Below are 24,333 nucleotides of genomic sequence, written 5' to 3'. Positions count from 1 at the left end.
GTAACAAAGTCTTATCTACTGGGATGGCAAGCACAGTAGCTGGTATTAAACCCAGCTCCTAGACAACGTCAGGACCCACATGGAAGAGATTTGTACAACACCCTGGGTAAATGGCTGAGGCGGTTGGGGCTAGCAGCGCACATTGTAGCTGGGAGGGATTTGAGGGGCTCTGCTCTGTGTTCTCTACATGCCTGGAAGCCATGCGTTGCCTGGAGAGTACTGAGTACTCAGTGAATATTTTTACTGAATTTGTTGAATGAGTTAACTTGCAGTTTGGAAGGGGTTTTACATCTAATTGTATATGTAGAGATGAAGTTCTCTTCTAACTTCTATGCAGTGGTTGGATCCACCTCCTTACCTGACTTTTGTATTTGGTTGCTGCAGGTGAGGTTTGATTTTTGAGGTATAAAGCAGGTGATAGGTAATAGTTAATAGTAATAGGTAATAGTTCTAAAGTGTATATTTGAATGAGAATTTGATCAGTGCTTCTCAGTCCTGGCTGCATGTTGGAACAGTTGGGGGTGTACTTGCTTTGGCAGCTTATATTCTAGAATTAGAACCACTGCGGGTGGGGGGCTTTAAAAGTCCCTAGCGATTTCTGTGTAATTGATCGGGAGTGCTGCCTGGGCAACAGTTTTGTGTTTGTTGTTTGGATTTTGTTTTGTTTTTGGAAACAGTCTCGAACTTAACAGAATTTGAATCTGTATGGTTTTGAAAAGCTTTCTTTTTTTTCCTCATTCATTTGAGAATAAACTGCTGACCCAGTGCCCCATCACCCGCAGCCCTTTCACCAACAGTGTAGTATATCTCTAAACGAGCATTCTTCTGCAGACCACAGTACACCATCAACGGAAAACATCAGCATTGAGACCTTACTACCATTGACTCTGCAAGTGACATTGGTATTTATTGATATTTGTACTTCTGAATAGTGAAACAGTTCATGTTAATAATTAATTTTGATTCCGTCTCACAGGGTTTGTTTGCGTTTTCTCCCCTTCCATTTTTGTAACTCCTTTTCTCAATGGTGAGAAACCTGGCTGTTGTCATTCTTAATATATTTTTTTGTTGGTCAGTCCCTCTGTATGGCACCACCATCACCGGTTTCCTCCAGTGCGATTGTCCTCCACCCTCTGCTGGGGCTCTGACTCGGTGGAGGGATTTTGTAGAGCTCCATAAATGATGCTAATATGCCAGCTGAGGTCGGAGAAAAGTGAATGCCACACTGAAGTCAGTGACAGGGTTTTAAAGTCAGGTTTGGCAAAGTAAATTCTCCCTAAGAAAATGAAATTTAAGGAGAAGACTAAATTCTACAGAGATGCATGGTATCAAAACAACAACAACAACAACCCAAAAAACAAACAAACAAAAAAACAGGGCAAAAGCATAGCCTGTCTGCTAAAATGCTTCAAAAAATATTTGTTTTGGAAATAAAACCACTTTTAGTGAGCAAGAATTTTAGTCTCTTTTCCTGAATTACCTGTTTATAGGAAAAGTATTTGAAAAGATTAGTTGTTTTTTAAGAATGTGTGTAATTAAAAACTTTCTTTTTACATTACCTTTCAAAAAGGAACTTTTTATTTTAGCATAATTTTAGACTTAGGAAAAAAATGGCAATTTGCTTTTTTAAAACACCAGATATTTTAGCAGGCGATATTCAGGTAGCGGCTGCTCCTTTTCTGTAGTCAGCTTTACTATAAAATGTGGAAGCCTAGTTACAGGGACGTGGAACTCCATACTTTCCTTCCACCTAAAACCAGAGAAAGCAAGTTCTTAGAGCCAAATAACAGGACCAGTGGTCAGCCTGCATTAGGTGGTCAACATCCATCTGGCCAGATTTTGTAAACCCATTTGCATAGAGTGGCACCCTGCTGCAAGTGGTTTTCCTCCAAGAGCTTTATCACACCTAGACTGATGTATATATAACCTGAATCCACAGAAATCCAGCATTAGACTTGGGGATTGTCAGATTCCCAAGATCAAGGCCAGCCTCTACAATTTAGGAAAAACCTATTTTAAAAATAAAAAGGGCTGGGAATATAGTTCAGTGGCACAGCACCTCTGGGCTCAATCCCCCATACTGGAAAAAAAATTTTTTTTTAAAGAAAATTTGTAAAATATACAGCTCTTAAAAAATGTGAGCCAGGAGCCTTGGCACACACCTCTAATCCCAGTGACATGGGAGGCTGAGATAGGAGGATCTCAAGTTCAAGGTCAGTCTCAGCAACTTACTGAGACTCTGTCTCAAAGAGTAAAAAAAACAGAACTAGGGTGGGAGATTGGCATTGTGGCTCAGTGGTAGAGTGGTTGCCCTGCACATGGGAGCACCACATACATACATACATACATACATACATACATAAAATAAAAATATTATGCCCATCTACAACTAAAAAGAGAAGTGGGGATTTAGCTCAGTTGTAAAGCCACCCCTGAGTTTAATCCCTAGCACCAAACAAACAAACCAGAAGATGTAGAGGAAAAATAAGGAAAGGGGAAACACTTAAATTATAATAAATACATATAGACCATAATGGAGTTAACTTATTCTGCATTATTATGAATATTTTCATAAGCCAGTTGGATGTTGTTATATCCAAATTTGATCCTTTGCTGATTAGAAATGCATTAATCTGGGCGGGGGTTGTAGCTCAGTGGTAGAGTGCTCAACTCGTGTGTGGAAGGCACTGGGTTCTATCCTCTGCACCACATAAAAATAAAATAAAGGTATTGTGTCCATCTACAACTAAGAAAATATTAAGAAAAAAATACATTAATCCTGTGTGTGTGTATGTGTGTGTATGTGCTCACATGCATGTGTATTCTTTTGGCTAAATATTATTTAGACCACTTTAATAGACTTTATTGAAGTCAAACTTACAAACCAAGATATGGGAATGCCTAATTGTGGTGAACCTTATGCATACTTTCAGTTTAAGTAAAATGCTATATTCTGTTCAGCCATAGAGATGAACTTTGCTATAGAAGTGGAGAGAATATAAATGTGTAACCTTCTGATGTGACTTTACTTTAACAGAGAGAAGGAGCAAGAAAGGGAAGAACAGTTAATGGAAGACAAGAAAAGGAAGAAAGAGGATAAAAAGAAAAAAGAAGCCACTCAGAAGGTGGGTTAACCAATTAAATAAGTCTCACATCTGTCCAGCTTGCAGAATAAGTGATTATCTTAGTAGCTTGGATACCTGATGTCTTAATATTTCTACTTGAGACCTTAGTTTATTAAAAAAATAATGAAGGAAAAAGTTCAATTATGCAAAGTTATGCACTAATCATAAAATGGATGTTGAACCACGCTGCCGCTGATCTATGAAAACGGCAGCACGGTGTTGAGGAAGGCGGGGCTGCCAGACTCTGGACTCTTGTTATACATCCCTCTTTGTGTCATAATCGAATCTTCACTATCTTAAACAAGTTTGTAGACTTGACTCTTGAAAACCTGCTGGATTGTTCCCTGGTGTTCTTTTGGTTCATCCATAAAACTATTGTTTAGATGAGTTTATCTTTTGATAATTGCATCCAGAAATGTTCCTCAAAGGACCCAGTGTGCCTGCTAGTTTGATTTAGAGCATTCATGAACTTGAGGAATTTGCTTATAAGAAATAGAGAAATGCTAGACGAAAATAGAGGGGCAGGGCACACTGGTATATGCCTATCATCACAGTTACTCTGGAGGCCCAGGCAGAGAATCGCATATTTGAGACCAGCCAGGGTAATTTTTTAAAAATATTTTTTAGTTATAATTGGACACATTACATTTATTTTATTTATTTGTTTTTATGTGGTGCTGAGGATCAAACCCAGTGCTTTGCATATGCTAGGCAAGCGCTCTACCACTGAGCCACAACCTCAGCCCAGCCTGGGGAACTTAATGAGACTGGGGATATAGCTACATGGTTCAGTTCCCAGTACTGGGTAGTGGAATGGGGTGAAAAAGACAGCTGTCAGGTGTCAGTTGAAGCATTTGTGTGACAGCTATCAGAAGCAGAGAGTAGTCAGAACGCTCTGCACACACCCCATTGGCTTCTGAGCCTGGCCCCTTGCCCTGTCTGTCCCCTGCTTTCCCCTGACTCAGCAGAGTTCCTGCTGTGTTTTGGGGGTAGTAAAGGGATTTGCTGCCAGTTTACCGCCACCTGAAACACTTTGGAAGCAGGGCCTCATTGCTGTTTGCTAGTTATGGTGGCTGAGTTTAAGGAGGTGTAAATAGTTATACAGTTCAGAGGGACCTCTAGATGTAGAACAGTCAGGGCAATTGGACACAAGCCACCTTGAGACATAAGGGGCACTGCAGGTTTTCCCAGCATCATTAGATATGACCATTTTCCATAATTTCATTTTTTGAAGTCTTGAAATAGATAATTAGTGAGGACCAGCATAAGAAAAATCCTGGAAAGATTTTAAGAATTGGGATTCATATGACCCTGCCATATTCAACATATGAAATATAATTTTATGTTTTCTATATGACTTTATTTGATAAAGAACATTGATTGTTATTTGGTGCTGCAGTAGATTGCTGTGCTCTTTTAAGATTTTGTCTACTTTAATTTTGTTTGTTTCTACCTAATAGAGATATGTTTCCTGTCACAGCTGTCAGAGTACCTGCTTCACATTTGCTGCTCCTCTTCTAAGCTTGTTAGCTTGTCTAAAATTCTGGATAAGGAGTCTGAAGAGAGGAAGCCACATAAGAACCCAGAAGCTTTTATTGGGCACACAGCCACGTTGCTCAACACTGAGGTTGCAGGGTGCAGTCACACCAGTGCTAGGATGTTGGTGGCATTGTCCCAGTTGATTGTGGACTCCTGCCTGGGGTCTTTCACACCCCCGACACCCACCATAATTGGAGAAATGTAAGATAGAACCTCAGAGAAAACCTCCTTTCCTTGTAGGCACTCACACATTTCATCTACTAAATTGGTACAAAAATCAGATTTTGCAGTCTTTGGGGATGGATGATTATAGGCTAGACACCAGGGGCCTTGAGTAGAGGCTGTTAACAAGATGACAAATAGCATGATTGTTTTAGTCAATGTCCATTTCATCTTCATTCGTCACATAGATAACAGTTTTCTTAAAATAAAATTATCAATATCTAGAAATGACTAAGAAATGTATCTGTAAACTTTTATAGTATATTTCACTAATGGGAAAATAATTTAAAAGAGAGTATGGATGTAATGGAAAGTGAATTGGGTTTATTTCTGCAGATGATTTTGTTTTTGCAGTTTATGCATTTGGAAAACCACTTGAGAAATTTGAAGTAGCTAATTTTGAACAATAAAAACTTAGTTATTTCTCTTAAAATGATCTAGATCAGCTGATATAGAATCTAGACTGACATAGGCTGGTTGATGGCTTTTGATAATGTTTTGTTAACTGAGCCAATGCATAATTTCATAATTAATTTTAGCAATTCTTTTTTTTTTTTAAAGAGAGAGAGAGAGAATTTTTTTTTTTTTAATATTTATTTTTTAGTCTTGGCGGACACAACATCTTTGTTTGTATGTGGTGCTGAGGATTGAACCCGGGGCGCACGCATGCCAGGCGAGTGCTCTACCGCTTGAGCCACATCCCCAGCCCCTCCATTTTAGCAATTCTGAGGAAAAAGCACAAAGTTTACCTTATTGTGAAGATAAGCTAGGAGGCATAAAATGTGCTGTAGTACATAGAATCATAGAGAAGGTGCCGAGGTTCTGTTATGTGGTCACTTGTTCGACCAGCATGTCCTTCCACATCTTTTCACTGCCTGATTCCTTGCCATATAACCATTTTTAGCATCTGTCTTCCCCTTTAGACTGGCTGGAAGTGTCTTGAAGTTTCATTCATGTTGTATTACTAGTAACTGGGGCAGTGCCTGTGCCCTGGTAGTCACTCAAATAACTAAGTGAGTGATCAAGAGTGAATGATGGGGCTGGGGTTGTGGTTAGTGGTAGAGCGCTTTCCTAGAGAGTGTGAGGCACTGGGTTGGATTCTCAGCCCCACACATAAACAAACAAATAAACAAAGGTCCATTGACAACTAAAAAAGAAAAAAGAATGAATAATCGCAGGGTAGGGACGGACATCAGTGGTAGAGCACGGCTGAGGCCATGGGTCCCATCCCTGGTGGTTGGGGCAGGAGGGGGCCATGAAAGATAACTATATAATTATAAAATTAGCTTTTATTTAAAGCTAAAACTAAATTACTTTCACACAGAAATTAAATATGAGCCTTTTCCGCTGTTCTCAATGACTGTGTCACTTTACTGTTTCCAAAGCCATCCCTGAATATACCGTGTTAAGATTTCCATTCATGAGGGAGGTCTCAAAGGAGGACTCTTCATTCATGAGGCTGATGATGCTAAAGGAGCATTGTGTGGTGTTGGCAGAACACGTGCTTTGACCATGTAGCTTTTCACTGACTAGGGACTGGCTCTTTTAACAGGACAGACATTATAAGACACATTTGACATTATTTGGGTTTATTACTTAAAAAACTATCTTCAAAGTAGGGTTGTAAGAAATATTTACAATGGTTTAAAACCTAAATTGCCTTAAGGAATTGTCATGTGAATGCAAATCCATTCATTTGTGGATAACTGAGGGTTATACAGGGGATTTTCAATAGATTTGAGCTCTGTAGCAATTAGTACTGGAAAACATTCATTTTAAGATACTGTGTTCCATGCTGGGATTGTAGCTCAGTGGTAGAGCACTTGCCTAGCATGTGTGAGGCACCGGGTTCAATCTTCAGCACCACAAAAATATAAATAAGTAAAGTAAAGGTATTTTACCATCTACAACTAAAAATATTAAAAAAAAAAAAGATACTGTGTTCCACAAATTCACTACTGTAGAATTAGCTTGTTTTCTAATTCAAGAATATAGGAGGGCCAGGGGTTGTGGCTCAGAGGAAGGTATTGTATTTACCTACAACTAAAAAAATTAATGGTTAAAAAAAACCCCAAAAAACTAACTGATCTTTTTTTTTTTTTTTTTTTTTTTAAAAAAGAAAGTAGGAGCATTCCAGGAAGTCCTACGAATGGATGGTTTAGCTGATTCAGAGTATGAATCTGGGATTCTTTTCGAGGTGGACTGGGTTAGCTACAGAACATACCCTTCAAAGATAATCATTTTTTCATGTAACCCAGTATGATCCCCAGCCACAACTCTTCTTTTGTAAGATTATGAATTCATTTTCTAATAATGTTTATTACAAAAGTCAGTTAACCAATGCAAAAGTGTTTTAAAAGATTAACAGGTCCCCCACCACCACTACCACCAGGGATTGAACCCAGGGGCACTGAACCACTGAGCCAAATCCCAACCAAGCCCTTTTTATTTTTTACTTTTGAAATAGGGTCTTACTGAGTTGCTTAGGACCTTGATAAATTGCTGGGGTTGGCTTTGAACTTGTGGTCCTTCTGCCCCAGCCTCTGAGCTGCTGGGATTATAGGCATGTGCTATTGCACCTGACAAAATTTACATATTCATTCCAATCTTATTGTTCTACATCATGCAGTTTTAATAAACTTTGATAATAGCAAACATTCATTTAGCATTGGCACAGGATATCTGATCTAATCCTTAATATGGCCTTTTGTAGAGAGAGATTGTTATTATCTCCATTCAGCACATAAATGGAAAACTGAGATCGTGTAGCCAGGAAAGTAGCAAGGCTTCGTTTTGAATCCTGCTTTCCCACCATGATCTCTGGTGTCTCTCATCAATGGGTCCCTGAGGCTTTGCTGTTCAGATTTGAGATGAAAAGTATTTGAGTACATACTCATAGGGGAAACCTTTTATCTCTATGGCTCATTTAGTTTCTGGGCCACATTTTATTTGATTTTTCTCTAGTTATAGCAATCAGACTGGTTTTCCCAGTTCAGGAATCGCATCATTTAAAGAGTGTGGAGTGCATTTAAAGTTTTGTTTTTATTTTTAGAATTCTTCCCAGTGGTGATCATGTATGCTGTAGCTGGTCATGTGGGCATAGTCTCAAGAAGGGTGTCTGAGTTGACTCTCAGCTGCTTTTACTGGGTTTCAACCCTGCCTGTGTACTGTGTATCTGACAACCTGAAATAACTGAGTTATCGGAATTAAAGTAGTCTTTATAGTTCTGAATTAAAAAGCAAATCTCATGTACTTGTGTCTGTTTATTTTGCAGGTCACGGAACAAAAAACCAAAGGTAAGATCCGCCCCCCCCCCCCCCCCCACCAACTCATTAGAACCTTTTGTTTAGATTTTGCACTGTTGACTCAGCCTTCAGTCTACTTAAAAGATAGAAGGTGTAGAGTCATTAAGGTGGGTTGTTTGCAGTCACTGAAGAGCATAATGACAAATTAAGAGAACTGGTATTAGAGTTCCTGTTTGGCTTGCCTTTTTTTTTTGGTACAGGAATTGAATCCAGAGGCTCTCTACCACTGATCTACTACATCCCCAGCCCTTTTTATGTTTTATTTGCTGAGGCTGGCCCCAAACTTGCAATCTTCCTGACTCAGCCTCCAAAGTAGCTGGGATTCCAGGAGTGCATTCTCACACCTGGCTAGAATTAAAACTTTTTAGGAGGTAAAAGAGTAAAGACTGGATTTTTAAAGTTTGAGTCATATAGGGTGCAGTGGTACATGCCTATAATCCCAGTGACTCAGGAAGCTTAGGAAGAAGGATTGCAAGTTTGAGGCCAGCCTCAGCAACTTTAGCAAGCCCTAGGCAACTTAGATCCTATCTCAAAATAAAAAGGGCTGAGGATTTGGCTCAGTGGTAAAGCGCTTCTGAGTTCAATTCCTGGGTACCAAAAAACAAAAATAAAAGTATGAGTCAGGATTTGGAACTGAACCTTTTCAGAACTTTACATGGAACAGTAACACAGAACACCAGCTCCTAATTACGGATGTGAACTACAGAGGGAAGTTATGTACCTTAACTACTTTGATCTGTGGCAGCATCAAAATCATATTTCACATTAGGATATCCATATTCTCTTCTGAGCTAGAGCCTGGAATATGCTTTTTTTTTTTCTTCACCAAATTGTTTAATTGGGGCATTATAGTTGTACATAATGGTGGGGTATGTTGTTATATATTTGTACCTGCACACAACATAACAATATAATTTGTCCAATATTATTCCCTGTATTTCCCCTTTTCCTTTCATCCTGCCTCACCCCAATCCATTTCTTCTACTGATCTTAGAATATGCTTTTTTAAACATAATTAATTTTGAGTAGGTTAACCATTTGAAAATAGTGTGATATGTTGCAAACAGAAGCAGATAACCTTCAGGTCATTGTCAATAATGGTCTCCATCCTTTTTGGTTTTTGCTCTCCTTTTATTTTTGATTTTGTAGTTTTATCTGGTGATGATCACACTTTTGGTCAGTTCCCCTTAAGAATGGGGATTTAATTCCTTGAGATAGCTCTTATTGCTGCCTCCCTAAATATGTGCTTCTCAATTAGCTATGCATAGACTCATTTGTATACAGTGGTCAAAATGCACAAACTAGCTCAGGCCATGGCCAGACTTTCATAGCCTCAGGCCATAGCCCTAGCAGATGTATTTTTGAAAAGCTCTGCAGGTCACCTTAGTGCACTAGAACTACTGCCCTGGATGAAGGGAATCAGAAGTGACTGATTACTTAGGAGAGGAGAAGGGTGAGGGAGAGGTCAAGGCTGATGGGAGGCCCTCTAATGATTGGTTTCTCATTGTTTTATTTTGTTTTATTAGACTGTCAGTCCAAAGCATGTCACCCAGTGATGAAAGACCAATAAAGATAGTGCTAGCTTCTTAGGAAACTTTGTTATGGAAAACAAATTCTCACATAATTAGTATTACTGGAATATATTTCTCTTCAAAGAACATTTCAAAGAAAAATATAGCCTGGGATTTTATAGAGTGATTTAGAAAATAGAGAAACCATTATAAACTATATCTTAATTGGTTAGAGAGGATAGTATTTTCCCCTTGTCCATTCATCCGGTTCCCAGTCCAGGGTAGGCTTCTTTTGGGAAGTATCTTTGTAAATTACTTGATTGAAATATGAATTATACTTTATAGAAATAGTGTGTCAATATTTTTTAAACCAGCACAATGTTAGAAAAGAACTTTTATTTATGGGAACAACAATTTAAAAAATTAGAATTTTCCTAGACAACATAGGCTCCGTGGTTTTTGGAATGTGGTGATTTGAGTTCCTGGGCATAGCCACAAGTCTCATGCTCTTGAAGCCAGGTTCTGATTGTACTGTCGACCAGACTGCTCTGTATGATGTGGTATTTCTGTTGGAAAATTGAAAATCTACTAGGCATTGTTTCTCAAAACAAAGAGGGACCTTTTTTGTTTTGTTTTTAGTGCCAGGTCTGTTCTCAAACACATTTGCCTGAGTCTTAAAAATCTAACTTTCCAAGATGGGTATGGTGATGCACACCTGTAATCCCAGGGGCTTTACAGGAGGCATGAGGATCAAAAATTCAAGGCTGGCCTCAGCAATTTAGTGAGGCTGTAAGCAACTTAGCGAGATCTCTCAAAATAAAAAGTGTTTAAGCACCCCTGGGTTCAATCCCTGGTACCAAAAGAAAAAAAAATTGCTTTCTATTCACTACCAAATTTTCCTTCCAATAGGGTCTTTCTTCATGCCTACCAAAGATAGAATACAGCTTCATAATCTCCATATTCTCCCTAACTCCAGCTCCTCAATCAGAAAACAAAGTCACATAATCCTAAAGTAATCTGAGAGCCTGTCTTAGGTCTCCTAAGGGATTTAGTTGTTAAAATGGAGGAGTAGACAGGAAGTAAAAATAAAAATTATTCCTGAGGTATGTTAGACTGTAAGTAGAGGGAGGTCCTGACCTTGCTGGTACTTTTTGCCCAGTTTTGAAGCCACTTCTTTGTTGGGTACTTTATCTGTCTCCTCCTTCTCTTTCCTCAGCTGATGTTTCTGGGTCCTTTTCATCTCCCCCAAGTGATATCTTCCTCAGGCAGTCTTCCCTTAACTCTGAATCTACCCCTGTTTCCCCAACAGACCCTATAAGAAAAAAAGAAAAGACTGTTGGTGCCAAGTCTTGGGTTGTACAGAGGACTGAAGTAAGATTTTTCTGTATTTTGGAGAAACAGTTGGTTCATTACATGTTTTTCCTTATATCGCCCATCATTTAAAAAAAAAAAAAAGGTGGTGAGAATTCATGAGTCGGGAATAGGACAGATTTTAAGTGGTGGTCTTGTGACAGGGCTAGAGCTGGGGCTGCCGTTCAGGTAGTGAAGAAGAAAAAATTCCTTTGGGCATCAGCACAGATCCTCCGTGTTGGACATTAGACTTAGAATCAAAAGAGTTTCAGGAATTGATGTAATAGATCAAGATTTGATAAGTTGAAATTTAACTGGTATAAAGAGTCAGATTGGAAGTAAATAGTCCAAATGCATTGATTTTGTAATGGAGGAATTTGAATATAGACATTTAGCCTTGTTAAAAGGTGTTAGGGTGGGCTGGGGCGCTGGGGCTCAGTGGTAGAGTGGTAGAGTGCGAGGTCCTGGGTTCGATCCTCAGCACCATATAAACATAAATAAATAAATAAAAGGTATTGTGTCCAACTACAACCAAAAATAAAAAATTAAAATTTAAAAAAAAAAAAAAAGGTGTGGGGCTGGGGATGTGGCTCAAGTGGTAGCGCGCTCGCCTGGCATGCGTGCGGCCCGGGTTCGATCCCCAGCACCACATACAAACAAAGATGTTGTGTCCACTGAAAACTAAAAAATAAATATTAAAAAATTCTTTCTTTCTCTCTCTCTCTCTCTCTCTCTCTCTCTCTGTCTAAAAAAAAAGGGTGTTTGGGTGATGGCTGGCTTTCTGAAATGACTGGTTTATGAAAGCTAGCGTGACCTTAGAGATATTTGTATATCTGTAGTGTCCAAGAAGTAAATTACTGTTTCTGTAGTGGGCACCACAAAATGAAATGGAACAGAGATGGTCCTCTCTGGACTCCGTGAAGTTCATTCTAGGCTGGTCAAGGAATTGGTCATTTCAGGAAGATTTAAGCACCTGGGGTTGTTTAGCTCCCAGGAGAAGGCTTCCCGTTTGGGAAATCTCAGGTATTGTCTTCAAAGATCTAAAGGGTTCTGGTGCTTGGCATTTCACATTTCCTTAGTAAATATCTGTCATGTGTTTTATTCAGATTTATTCTGAGTCCAAAAGTACCAATGATGAGTCAAAGCAATGGGAAAAATCTTCTACTCAGTATAAGCTAAATAACAGTGAATGTATTTAGTGTAAGCAACACTGGGTGATAGTATGGTTCAAAGCAGTAATTCATAACCTTGCCTCTTTACCCCACTGGTACACATCTGGAGCACAGCACTTTCCACCAGCAACTGGGGCTATGGACCATTGCAGTACATTGGCTATAACTCTTGTCTTTCTTCTGAGCTTGTAGAAGGCCTGTTAGAGTGAGTGCATAGTGGTTGCTGGAATAACACTGAGTCTATTTTAATTATTAATGGCAGAATGGTCCTTCTCCCTTAAATTATACACTACTTGTAGCAACCTTCATACTGTGTAGAGATACCTGTATGTTCTAATAGAGAGAACTGGCTGTCCCTAAGAGAGTGAATGAATGTGACTCAAATAAGCATGCACAAAAATAGTGCAGATGGGAGATAATGAAAGCTTCACTTGATTATGAGCAGTGATGGTAGACAAGAAGAAAGGAATTGGAGAGATGCTATAGTTAAACTCCAGATTGATGGATGGTGGTGTGTGTTTTGGAGCAGGGACAGAGTGAGGAGTCTCAGATACCTGCCAAGGTGCTAATTTGGTTGCAACATTTGGGTGATGATTTCATTCGTTATGATAGGAGATAATGGGATTTAGAACCAGGGGACTAAGAAGAAGGGGAAGGGCAAAAGAGATCTGAGCTGGAGATAGTGATTTGTGAAACATTTACACAAATCATATTTAACACCTCAGCATGAGAGAATGTGTCACATGCTCAGGAAGCATCAGTGTGGGAAGGATGTAAGCCCCACCTTCACATTAATTTATTATTATTATTTTTGCCTTTTTTCCATTCATTTGTACATTTATTTTTTGGTGTTGGGAGTTGAACCCAGAGCCTCTAGACCACTGACATCTGCCTCCACTCCTTCTGTCTCTAACTCACAGTCTTTCTGCCTAGGCCTTTAGAATAGCTGGGACTATAGGCATTGCCAACATACCCAGCTTGATTTTTCTTTGTTGTTGTTTTTTTTTAAGGCACAACTTCAGCTGCCATTTTATAATTATGATTAAGAGAATAGTTAAAAGTAAGGGTTGCCAACCATGCATCTGACTTCCTGCCTATTTTTGTACTTCTCATGAGCTAAAAATTATTATTATGTTTTTAGGTTATGGGGGAAAAAGAATAGTCATATATCATGATATATAAAAATGTTATCAATTGATATTTCACTGTCCATTCATAAGAAAAGTTTTACTGGAACCCAACCACACTTTGTTTACACATTGTCTTTGTTTCTTTCAAATGCAGAGTTGGGCTATTAACAATGAAGACCTTAACGGCCAAGAAAGCCTAAATATTTGCTATCCAGCCCTTTACAAAATGTTTGCTGACCCCTAATCTAGAGTTTGAGAAACCCACAAAGAAAAGGGAAGAGCTAAAGAGCTAGCAGGTGTAAGTCACACAAAACAGAGCAGGAGGAGTGACCAGCAGGGTCAGAAGCTGCAGATGAGTTGAAGACCAAAAAGTCCATGAGTGCCACTAGTGCACCGAAGACCATGAGTGACTTAAGAGGAGGGAAATGTTGGGGACAGAAACCAGGGTGAGGAATGAGAGGGAGGGAAGAAGTGCTTGTGGGTTACTGCAAGTTGCTCAGTTTTCATCAGCTATGGGTCACTAGGCTTTGTGATTTTAAATTGTTAGCCAGAAATAATATCTGGGTTTGATTTATATTTTAACTACTACCTTAAAAGCATTTCTTGGTACTATTAAAATGTTTGATTCTATCAAGATTGTTAAAGGAAATTGTGGTTTATATTGGTCCTGTGCATTTGGGTTGTTATACACATATACTTTTTAAAAATTCAGAAACTGGCCTGAATGCTTTCTTCTGAGAAAGTAGCATCTCATTGGTATTTGCAGAAATATAGGTAATTATAACTTCATACTATAAGATATGAGAAAGGTATAAAATAAAAGGGTTGGGAAAGGGGAAAGACTGAGTCATTGAAGCATGTAAATGATTTATAAAAATAGGTTGAGTGGAAATTAGAAAATAGGATTCCCAGCATTTTTTTTTTTTTCCTATAGTGTCCCTGTAACACAGAGACCATGTTTAAAGTCACAGACTTTTTCTTTGGAAAATGGGAAACTACGGTCTCATTTTAAGCAGTTCACCTTCAGAAATATTTATGCTACAACCTACGTATCATCAAGATTCAGAAAAGAATGGGCCCAAAAAGTGACACATTCAGACTTTTTGCGAATTTTCCTCCCAGTTGTCATTTGATGTTCTGGAGCATTTCAGGGTACCCACACGGATTCCTGTGCCTTCATTTTGGACTTGGGCATCCTGTTGGGTCTGACTTTCTGCCTAACAGGTGGATCACTGTGCAATTAATGTCAAGGAATTTTGATGGTCCTTGAAATGCCTTCAGGTCTTGAATTCATAGGGAAATGTGGTAAAAGAAATAGAATAAGAATCCATTCCAATCCTGAAGCACAGTTCATTCAGACTTGCATGGTCCTATAGGCTTTTTCTGACTGTGTTCTAGAGTTTTGATTGACTGATCTTCCAGGACAGTTCCATATTGGAGGAAAAGTAGTTGAGATGTGTTTCTGCTTTTAAATGACTTTATCGTTAATAGTTCTTCCAGTCTCTGATATGATAGTGGGAAAGTACCCTTGAGGAGTTTGGGCACTTGCATAATATTTGCCGTCCACCAGATTTCTTAGGTTGGCTTTAGTCAAACTGGTGTTCTCAGTCATTTAAAACTGTTCTGTCTTTGTTTTATTCCTTTTTAGGAAAATGAGTTCAGGCATATAGCCTGCCTGGCTGACTTAAAGTGAAGATTGTAGCCCCTTTAGAAGGGCAGCCACACAGAAGCATAGCTTCTTCCATCCTAACAACCAGTTAGAAAGAACCTTCTCTACCTTTGCTTATTCCCATAAAAGAAAAGGGGATGGTAATGCCATGTGGAATCTTTCAGAAACAGAAAAGAAATCATAATCTTTATTTATTCATTTGCCAATTATTTACCCATCAGCTTTTGTAGGTCCTGATGAGGGTAATATATTAATATTAGATATTGATTTATTTTTTTTTTTACCCCCTCTCTCTACCCCTCTCCCCACCTCCCTCTTTCCCTCCCTCCATCCTTGCTTCCTTGTATGGTACTGGTGACAAAACCCAGAGCCTCGTGCTTGTCCTGCAAGTGCTCTACCACCAAACTACATCCCCAGACCTGATTGGTTTATTTTCTTAATATAGGTCCTCTGCCCACCCCCCACTCTCTTCCTTACTGGAAGGCCAGTACTGCCTTTGATTGGCTAAGGGTAGACATAGGGGTTGCCTGAAACTTACTTCTCCTGTCACTCATAGTATTTTCTAATGTTCAGTAGTGAGATATTGGGCCCCTGATTTCTGATGATGTCTCTCTCTCCTTATAACGAATCCAGTTAAATGGCAACATGCTGGCCCAGCATCATTTCAGCAGTAAAAGCAGTACTGCCACCAGAGCTGGCCCCAATATTATTCTGAGTGGCAGGGCTTTATTTAGGCCTCAGATTATTCCTAATGGTTATTTCTGAAACACTGCCAGGCACTATTCTCCAGGCAGAGCAGTGGTCTTTTGCTAGAATGAAGGAGGAGGTGCAGATCTAGGAGAACCTCTGTAGGGCTGCGGGGGATGGGGGCTAAAGAATCCCTCACACAGCTTCATGGTTGCCCTGTATGTTCCCATGCTGTTTACCATTTTAAAAATTAAAGCAAAAATTAAATTATTTAAAACAAATAGGGAAAATATCTACATATTGAAATTTCTATATTCATTCAAGAACTAGGGGTGAAAATATCACATCTTTGGAGTGGGGGCTGGAAGCTATGAGATTATATAAGTTTCTGATTTTTACATAGAAGGCCAAGCAGGCATTTGAGTTCAGGTGACTATAGGAACCAAAGCCAAGTCAAGTTATGTGACTATTCAACCCTGAGGTTCCCCCATGGCTTCTACTCCATGTCAGGCCCATGAATGTTGTTCCCTCGCTTGAGAGATTAGTGATCAGTGAGGGAGAGGGACCCATAAATGGTGGATTTCAACATAATCTGGTAAATTCTGTGGTGGGGAAAGATGGACAGTGTGTTCCAGGAGCACAGATGAATGTGTTTAAGCATTTCACTTGGGGACTGTAGGAAGGGAACACAAAGGTCAATCTTTTCCTTCCTTCCTCCCTCCTTCTCTCCCTCCCTCCCTCCCTCCCCTTCTTCCTTCCTTTCACTGTACTCTAGGGATTGAACCCAGGGCCTTGCCATGCTAGCACTCTACCACACAGTCATATCCCCAGCACCACCCCTCCATGGCTTTTTAAAAAATGTATTTGAGACGGGGTTTTGTTTGGTTACCAACACTGGTCATGAACTTGTGATCCTCCTGCCTCAGCCCCCCAAGTAGCTGGGACTATAGACCTGCACTACTGCATCCAAGACAAAGGTCAATCTTTTATGAAAATGAATGAAGAAGAGGGAAATTTCGACTTTGAGGCTGATCCTTTTACCAAGGACTTTGCTGTGGACAACCTTGCTAGTCGGCCCTTTCAGGAATTAATTCCATCACTGATTTGGAGGAGTGAGTGATAGTTGCTTTCCCTCTCCCCCTTCATTGATGGAATGTCATTCCTTGATGTCGCTGTCTTTTAATCCTTGTCACCATCATCCACCACATCCCCTGTACCCTCGGTAAACTGAAGATGGTGGCAAGAATTTGGGAAAACTATGTCCCTTAAGAGTACAGTGAAAAGAGAAGAGTTGCCTTGTTAGAATCAGTCTCGTGTAACTTTTCTTAAAAACAATCTCTAAAAAAATTCATTTGATTTCAAAGACTTTCCCAACCCCTCTCTTTCAGTGCCCGAAGTGACGAAACCAAGTTTAAGCCAACCAACGGCCGCCAGCCCAATTGGCAGCTCTCCATCGCCACCAGTCAATGGTGGCAACAATGCCAAAAGGGTGGCAGTGCCGAACGGACAACCGCCAAGCGCCGCCCGCTACATGCCTCGGGAGGTGCCGCCGCGATTCCGTTGCCAGCAGGACCACAAAGTGTTACTAAAACGTGGGCAGCCCCCTCCACCGTCCTGCATGCTGGGGGGTGGGGCAGGGCCTCCTCCCTGCACAGCACCTGGAGCAAACCCAAACAACGCACAAGTGACAGGAGCGCTGCTGCAGAGTGAGAGTGGGACTGCACCAGGTGAGCCCGCGTCGGGAGGGGCACCTTGCAGCCTCCCAGAGTGTGCTTTGTTTGAGGGACTTGGTGTGAAAGAACAGTTAATGATGTAGACACTAGGGATTATTCAGAAAATGAAAGAGGATCCCAGAGTAAAATGGTATATGGGCAGCGCACTAGGTTTGATCCTTAGCATCATCACCCCGCCCCCCAAAAAATCAAGGATACAGCTACTAAAAAAAATTTTTTTTTAATGTGCAAACACACATAACCTCTGTAAGAGCTCTGAAAAATCATTGAAGACAGGACAATGAGAGACTGCCTGAAAGAATCAGTGGCCTAGAATAGAGTGAATTCTAAGGTGATATGGACATAGAACCAAACCGAGAGAAAGGGGAAAAAAAAAAAAAAAGAGGATAGATTTAAAAGAGTAAAGGAAAATAACAAAGGAATTATCAAAAAGAAAAGTTGCATTCAAATGACCAAACAGCTGTAGTATGTATTTCAAATACATACTAAGACTGTGAGAAGTAAAATTCTAGATATTGCAACTTTGTGTTTAACATGTTCACACATATATTACCGTTTTCCTAATTGTAATGATCTTCAAGAGTGTTAATAAATAATTTCCAATTTAAAAAAAAGTACATGGGGGGCTGGGGATGTGGCTCAAGCGGTAGCACGCTTGCCTGGTATGCGTGCGGCCCGGGTTCGATCCTCAGCACCACATACAAACAAAGATGTTGTGTTTGCCGAAAACTAAAAAATAAATATTAAAATTCTCTCTCCCTCTCTTTAAAAAAAAAAAAAAGTACATGGGCAGTTCTCCAAAAGTGGGCTTTAGTATCCTGTAAGTGTGCTCTGCCAGAGACTCAGTGTGTCTTGGGCCCTTTGTCTCCTCAGACAAGAGCCTTACTACAGCATTACCTTCTGTGGTTCCACGAGCACATGTTCAGGGTAGAATTGGAGGTGAGGCTGCAGGGCGGGCTCATTCTGCCAGAATGCCAGGAGGAGAGAGAGAGAGAATGACCTTTGGGATTATGATATAGAATCCTGGAGGGGGTGGGGGGCACCAAATAATGCCATTCTATAATTATTTACCAAATTCTTTAAAATCATTGTTTCTTTCAAGGATGTTGAATTTTGAACTTTGTTATACACTCTAAAGAAGACAAGTTTTAAGAGTTTTTAATAGTTGAATACTTAGTCAACCAACAGCTAAAAATTTACAGGTTCCTTTTTTTTTTAAGCTTATTAACAGATTTCGATCATCTAATATTTTTTTTCATATTAATTTCAACCATCTTTTGAGGTTGTATTAAAATTCAGAGCTCAAACACTATCTAGGCCAGTGTATTTGACACTAAAAGGATGCTTTATTTGAGTTCTAAGTTTGAACAATGAATTACCTAGAAAATTCTGTCAATACCTCGTGTGAAGAATAAGGACAGGAACAAACCTAGTGGTGACTCAGTCTTCATGCAGAAGCATCTCTGCCCATGAGGCTTCCTGTGGTGGCTTTAGGCCAGTCCTAGATGAATAGGGAAGATCCTCATGGCCCCTCCTTCCTGGCTCCAGGAACCAGTTGCAAAGGGAGGCATGTGAGGAGATGGTCCTCTGTGTTTCCACTCCCTGTGTAGCCAAGGTTTGAAACAAAGGTGCAGTGTGAGTCAGAATCTCTTTTGTCTACACACAAAACCAAAGACTTCCCTACATCTCAAGAGTTTGGGATTCTTTGCTTCCTTACTTCTATACAGTTCTATGTAGTGCTTTTTTGAACTTCATATTGACTTAAAGCTCCCTGATTAAAGGAATTAAAAGTAATTTGAAATTTTCTCATTAAAAACATGTCACATTTTACCACCTAATATGGTAAATACCATCAAAATATGTTCTGCTGGGCTGATATGTCAGAATAAGATTTCTGTCTGTCCTGTAGTCACCTGCCCTAACATCAACTCATAGGTGCTCATTCACCTCAGCAGCTGCTCACTGAGCAGCCCCACACTGGCCATGTGGGGAACCCATACCAGCAAGATAGGGGCTCTGACAGGGACACACGTTACAGAGAAGGGAAGATGTAAATATGGTGCTACAGCATTGGACAAATGGCTTGAGACAGGGAAAGGTTATTTTCAGCTTTTGAGCTCAAAAACAGCTTCTTAGAAGAATTGGCATTTGAACCAGTCCCAGAAAGATGAGTGAATTCAGAAGGAAAAAACAGTTGGTGCCAAGGTGAGAAGACACTATTGTGGAATGTAGATACTTGCATAGGAAGTCATTGAAGATAAGACTAGAAAGATTGGTTGGCCCTGGGTCATAGAGCATCTTGATCAAAACCCTAGGCCAAGGAATTTAGCTTTGTTCTTGAGCATTAAGGAACTGTGGAAGGCTCTCAGATAGCAGTGATTGATAGACTCAAAAGTGTGTTTTAGGAAAGTCGCTCCAGCTGGGAGTATAGAGTAGATTGGAGATGTGGGGCAAGTTTAGGGTGCTGTTGCATTTGTCTCAAGATACAAGAAGGTCCTTCTCTGCTGATAGAAATGACAGGGAGCTAGCTTTGAGAGATGGTGTGGAGTTAGATTTAGCAGATACAGCATCAAGCAGATGAAAGATAAGCAATGACTCAGACAGGTGTGATGCCATCAGCCAAGAGAAGCCAGTCTGTGGGGAGATGAAATGAACTCTCGTAGGGGCAGTTTGAGCTCTAGGTATTACTGATGATAATGCATGTGCAGCTGTGATTGATGAGATCATGTCTTTTCCAGAGTCAACCCTTGGAGGTGCTGCTGCTTCAAATTATGCAAATTCCACTTGGGGCCCGGGAGCCTCCTCCAACAACGGCGCCTCCCCCAACCCAATTCACATCTGGGACAAGGTGATTGTAGACGGGTCTGACATGGAAGAGTGGCCTTGCATTGCCAGCAAAGACACTGAATCTTCATCTGAAAACACCACCGATAACAACAGTGCCTCGAACCCTGGCTCTGAGAAGAGCACTCTGCCAGGAAGCACCACTAGTAACAAAGGCAAAGGGAGCCAGTGCCAGTCTGCAAGTTCTGGGAACGAATGTAATCTTGGGGTCTGGAAATCTGACCCTAAGGCTAAATCTATTCAATCTTCCAACTCTACTACAGAGAGCAACAGTGGACTAGGAAATTGGAGGAATGTGAGTGGTCAGGACAGAATCGGACCTGGCTCTGGCTTCAGCAACTTTAACCCAAATAGCAACCCATCTGCCTGGCCAGCACTGGTCCAAGAAGGAACTTCTAGGAAAGGGGCATTGGAAACAGATAATAGTAATTCCAGTGCACAGGCTAGCACAGTAGGTCAGGCATCCAGGGAACAGCAGTCAAAGATGGAAAATGCGGGTGTTAATTTTGTTGTCTCTGGCAGAGAACAGGCTCAAATTCATAACACTGATGGACCAAAAAATGGAAACACTAACTCCTTGAACTTAAGTTCACCAAACCCCATGGAGAATAAGGGAATGCCCTTTGGAATGGGCTTGGGGAACACCTCCAGGAGCACTGATGCCCCTTCACAAAGCACTGGAGATCGAAAGACTGGGAGTGTTGGATCTTGGGGTGCAGCTAGGGGGCCTTCTGGAACTGACACAGTCTCTGGACAAAGCAATTCTGGAAACAATGGGAACAATGGAAAAGATAGAGAGGACTCCTGGAAAGGAGCTTCTGTTCAGAAATCAACTGGGTCAAAAAATGACTCTTGGGACAACAATAACAGGTCTACGGGTGGGTCCTGGAACTTTGGCCCTCAGGACTCTAATGACAACAAATGGGGTGAAGGGAACAAAATGACATCTGGGGTCTCTCAGGGAGAATGGAAACAGCCGACTGGGTCTGATGAGTTGAAAATTGGAGAATGGAGTGGTCCAAACCAACCAAATTCTAGCACTGGAGCATGGGACAATCAAAAGGGCCACCCCCTCCCTGAAAACCAAGGCAATGCCCAGGCTCCCTGTTGGGGAAGATCTTCCAGCTCCACAGGAAGTGAAGTTGGAGGTCAAAGCACTGGAAGCAACCACAAAGCAGGAAGTAGTGACAGTCATAATTCTGGCCGTCGGTCATACAGGCCCACACATCCCGATTGCCAGGCTGTCTTGCAGACTCTTTTGAGCCGAACTGATTTGGACCCCAGGGTGCTGTCAAACACTGGCTGGGGCCAAACTCAAATTAAGCAGGACACCGTGTGGGATATTGAAGAGGTGCCGAGGCCTGAGGGGAAGTCTGACAAAGGAACTGAGGGGTGGGAGAGCGCTGCCACACAGACCAAGAACTCAGGGGGCTGGGGAGATGCACCCAGCCAAAGCAATCAAATGAAGTCTGGATGGGGGGAGCTCTCAGCCTCAACAGAGTGGAAAGACCCCAAGAACACAGGAGGCTGGAATGACTATAAGAACAACAACTCTTCCAACTGGGGAGGAGGACGACCAGATGAAAAGACACCTTCCTCCTGGAATGAGAATTCCAGCAAGGATCAGGGGTGGGGAGGTGGACGCCAGCCTAATCAAGGATGGACTTCTGGGAAGAATGGTTGGGGAGAGGAAGTTGATCCAGCAAAAAACAGCAACTGGGAAAGTTCTACAAGTAAGCCTGTGTCTGGGTGGGGTGAAGGAGGGCAGAACGAAATTGGAACTTGGGGTAACGGTGGGAATGCAAGTCTAACTTCAAAAGGTGGGTGGGAAGATTGCAAAAGGTCCCCCGCATGGAATGAGGCAGGCAGGCAGCCCAGTTCCTGGAATAAACAGCACCAACAGCCACAGCAGCCACAGCAGCCACCGCCACCACAACCAGAGGCTTCCGGCTCGTGGGGTGGCCCACCCCCACCACCTCCAGGCAGTGCTCGGCCTTCCAATTCCAACTGGAGCAGCGGGCCCCAGCCTGCAACTCCTAAGGATGAGGAACCCAGCGGTTGGGAAGAGCCATCACCGCAGTCAATTAGTCGGAAAATGGACATCGATGACGGCACTTCAGCATGGGGAGACCCTAGCAGTTACAACTACAAGAATGTGAACCTGTGGGATAAGAATTCCCAAGGGGGCCCAGCACCTCGAGAACCGAACCTGCCCACCCCAATGACTGGAAAATCAGCATCTGGTAAGCAACGACTTTTTCTCATAAGTTTGATTGAGAAAAGAAAGCCTAGACCAAGGCATTTTAGTTACAGTTTATTTGTTCAACTTAGCTTCATTCTGAGAGTCTTTCCTGCAGCTTCTACTTTGTTGCTAGAGAACCTGTATTTTTTCCCCCCCTTAATATATTTTTTTAATTTGTTCTAATTAGTTATATGTGACAGTAGAATGCATTTTGACATATCATAAATAAATGGAGTATAATCTCTTATTCATCTGGTTGTACATGATATAGAGTTACACAGGTGATGTAATCCTATACGCACATAGGGTAATAATGTCCGATTCATTCTACTATCATTCCTATTCCCATCCCTCCACTCCCTTCATTCCCCTCTATTTAATCCAAAATACCACTGTCCTCCCACCTTTTATTGTGAATTAACATCTGCATATCAGAGAAAACATTCAGCCTTTGGTTCTTTGGAATTGTCTTATTTTGCTTAGCATAAAATTCTCCATTTCATCCATTTACCACCAAATGCCATAATTTTATTCTTCTTTAAGGCTAATATTCCATTGTGTATATATACCACAGTTTCTTTATCCATTCATCTGTTGAAGGGCACCTAGGTTGGTTCCATAGTTTAGCTGTTGTGAATTGAGCTGCTATGAACATTGATGTGGCTGTGTCACTGTAGTATGCTGATTTTAAGTCCTTTGGGTATAAACCTAGAAGTAGGATGACTGGGTCAAATGGTGGTTCCATTTCAAGTTTTTTTAGGAAGCTCCATACTGCTTTCTATAGTGGTTGAACCAATTTGCAGTCCCACCAACAATATATGAATGTACCTTTTTCCTTCACATCTTACCCACATTTATTGTTGCTTGTATTCTTGATAATTGCTGTTCTGTGACTGGAGTGTGAAATAGAACTCAGTATAATTTTGATTTGGCATTTCTATAATTACTAGAGATGTTGAACATTTTTTCATTTATTTATTGATCAATTTTATTTCTGAAGTGCCTGTCCTTCTATAGATGCTTGCAGCATCAGCTGCTGCTAGTAGATTATGGTATTCTTTTGTGGCAAGAGAAAAAACTGGCATCTCTGTGTTAATCCGAAGAATTATTGTTCTATAATTGTCTTGGTCTGCAGAATCCAAAAGACTTAACATCTTACCAAACAAACTGTGCTCTAAATTTAAAAATAAAGAACTGGGGCTGAGGTTGTAGCTCATGGGTAGAGAGCGCTTGCTGGCATGCACGAAGCCCTGGATTCAGTCCTTGGTGTTGCAAAAAGTGGGGAGTGAATTCTAAAAAAGTTTAATGAGTTCTAAAAATAGAGAACCAAAGTGGTAGTGGAAGCAGATCTACCTAATTTCTATCCAGATTCTACCTGCACACTCATCCTTGGTGCCTGTCCTCCCCTCCAGTGAAAGGAATCTGTCCGGGCTGTTCTTGCAGAGGGCATCATAATGCTGCAGCAGGACCCTTTGGGACCCATCTGGACCCTTTGGGCTTCTTTCCTGATGATTCTTAATGATTACCTCTGGAAGGGAGTATACTGTTCATTAGAGATGGTTATCTCAGGTTAGTCATTTACCTGAAATTAAACTCTGTTCCTTCACCATTTGAATAGGAAAACATCTGGTAAGTTAAAAATAAGTAGTAATTTCATTCTTAGTTTGTCATGAGTGTCCCTTGACTTGAATGTCTCCATAAAAGCATGTAGTTCCATATATGAAGGGGATGCACATTTCAAGTCTTTTTTGTTTACATTTAGTATAATTTTAGTGATCAGTTTTCTACTCCTCAAAGTAACCTG

General features: G+C 40.9%; 1 protein-coding gene across 2 annotated transcripts in view; it reads left to right on the top strand.

Moving 5' to 3' along the window:
• The window catches only part of Tnrc6b (trinucleotide repeat containing adaptor 6B), a 257,256-nt gene that overhangs the window by 175,334 nt on the left and 57,589 nt on the right, over positions 1-24,333 (top strand). For both annotated transcript variants that reach the window (XM_027928331.3, XM_071609463.1), the window contains 4 exons: positions 3,038-3,125; positions 8,161-8,182; positions 17,099-17,437; positions 20,182-22,530. In XM_027928331.3, the coding sequence (XP_027784132.1) occupies positions 3,038-3,125; positions 8,161-8,182; positions 17,099-17,437; positions 20,182-22,530 (2,798 nt within the window). The remainder of the gene's footprint in view (positions 1-3,037; positions 3,126-8,160; positions 8,183-17,098; positions 17,438-20,181; positions 22,531-24,333) is intronic.

Source organism: Marmota flaviventris, chromosome 3 (genome assembly GCF_047511675.1).
Source record: "Marmota flaviventris isolate mMarFla1 chromosome 3, mMarFla1.hap1, whole genome shotgun sequence".
Classification (NCBI taxonomy): Eukaryota; Metazoa; Chordata; class Mammalia; order Rodentia; family Sciuridae; genus Marmota; species Marmota flaviventris.
The sequence above is the reverse complement of the archived record's forward strand: the minus strand, read 5'-3'. Positions and strand labels throughout refer to the sequence as shown.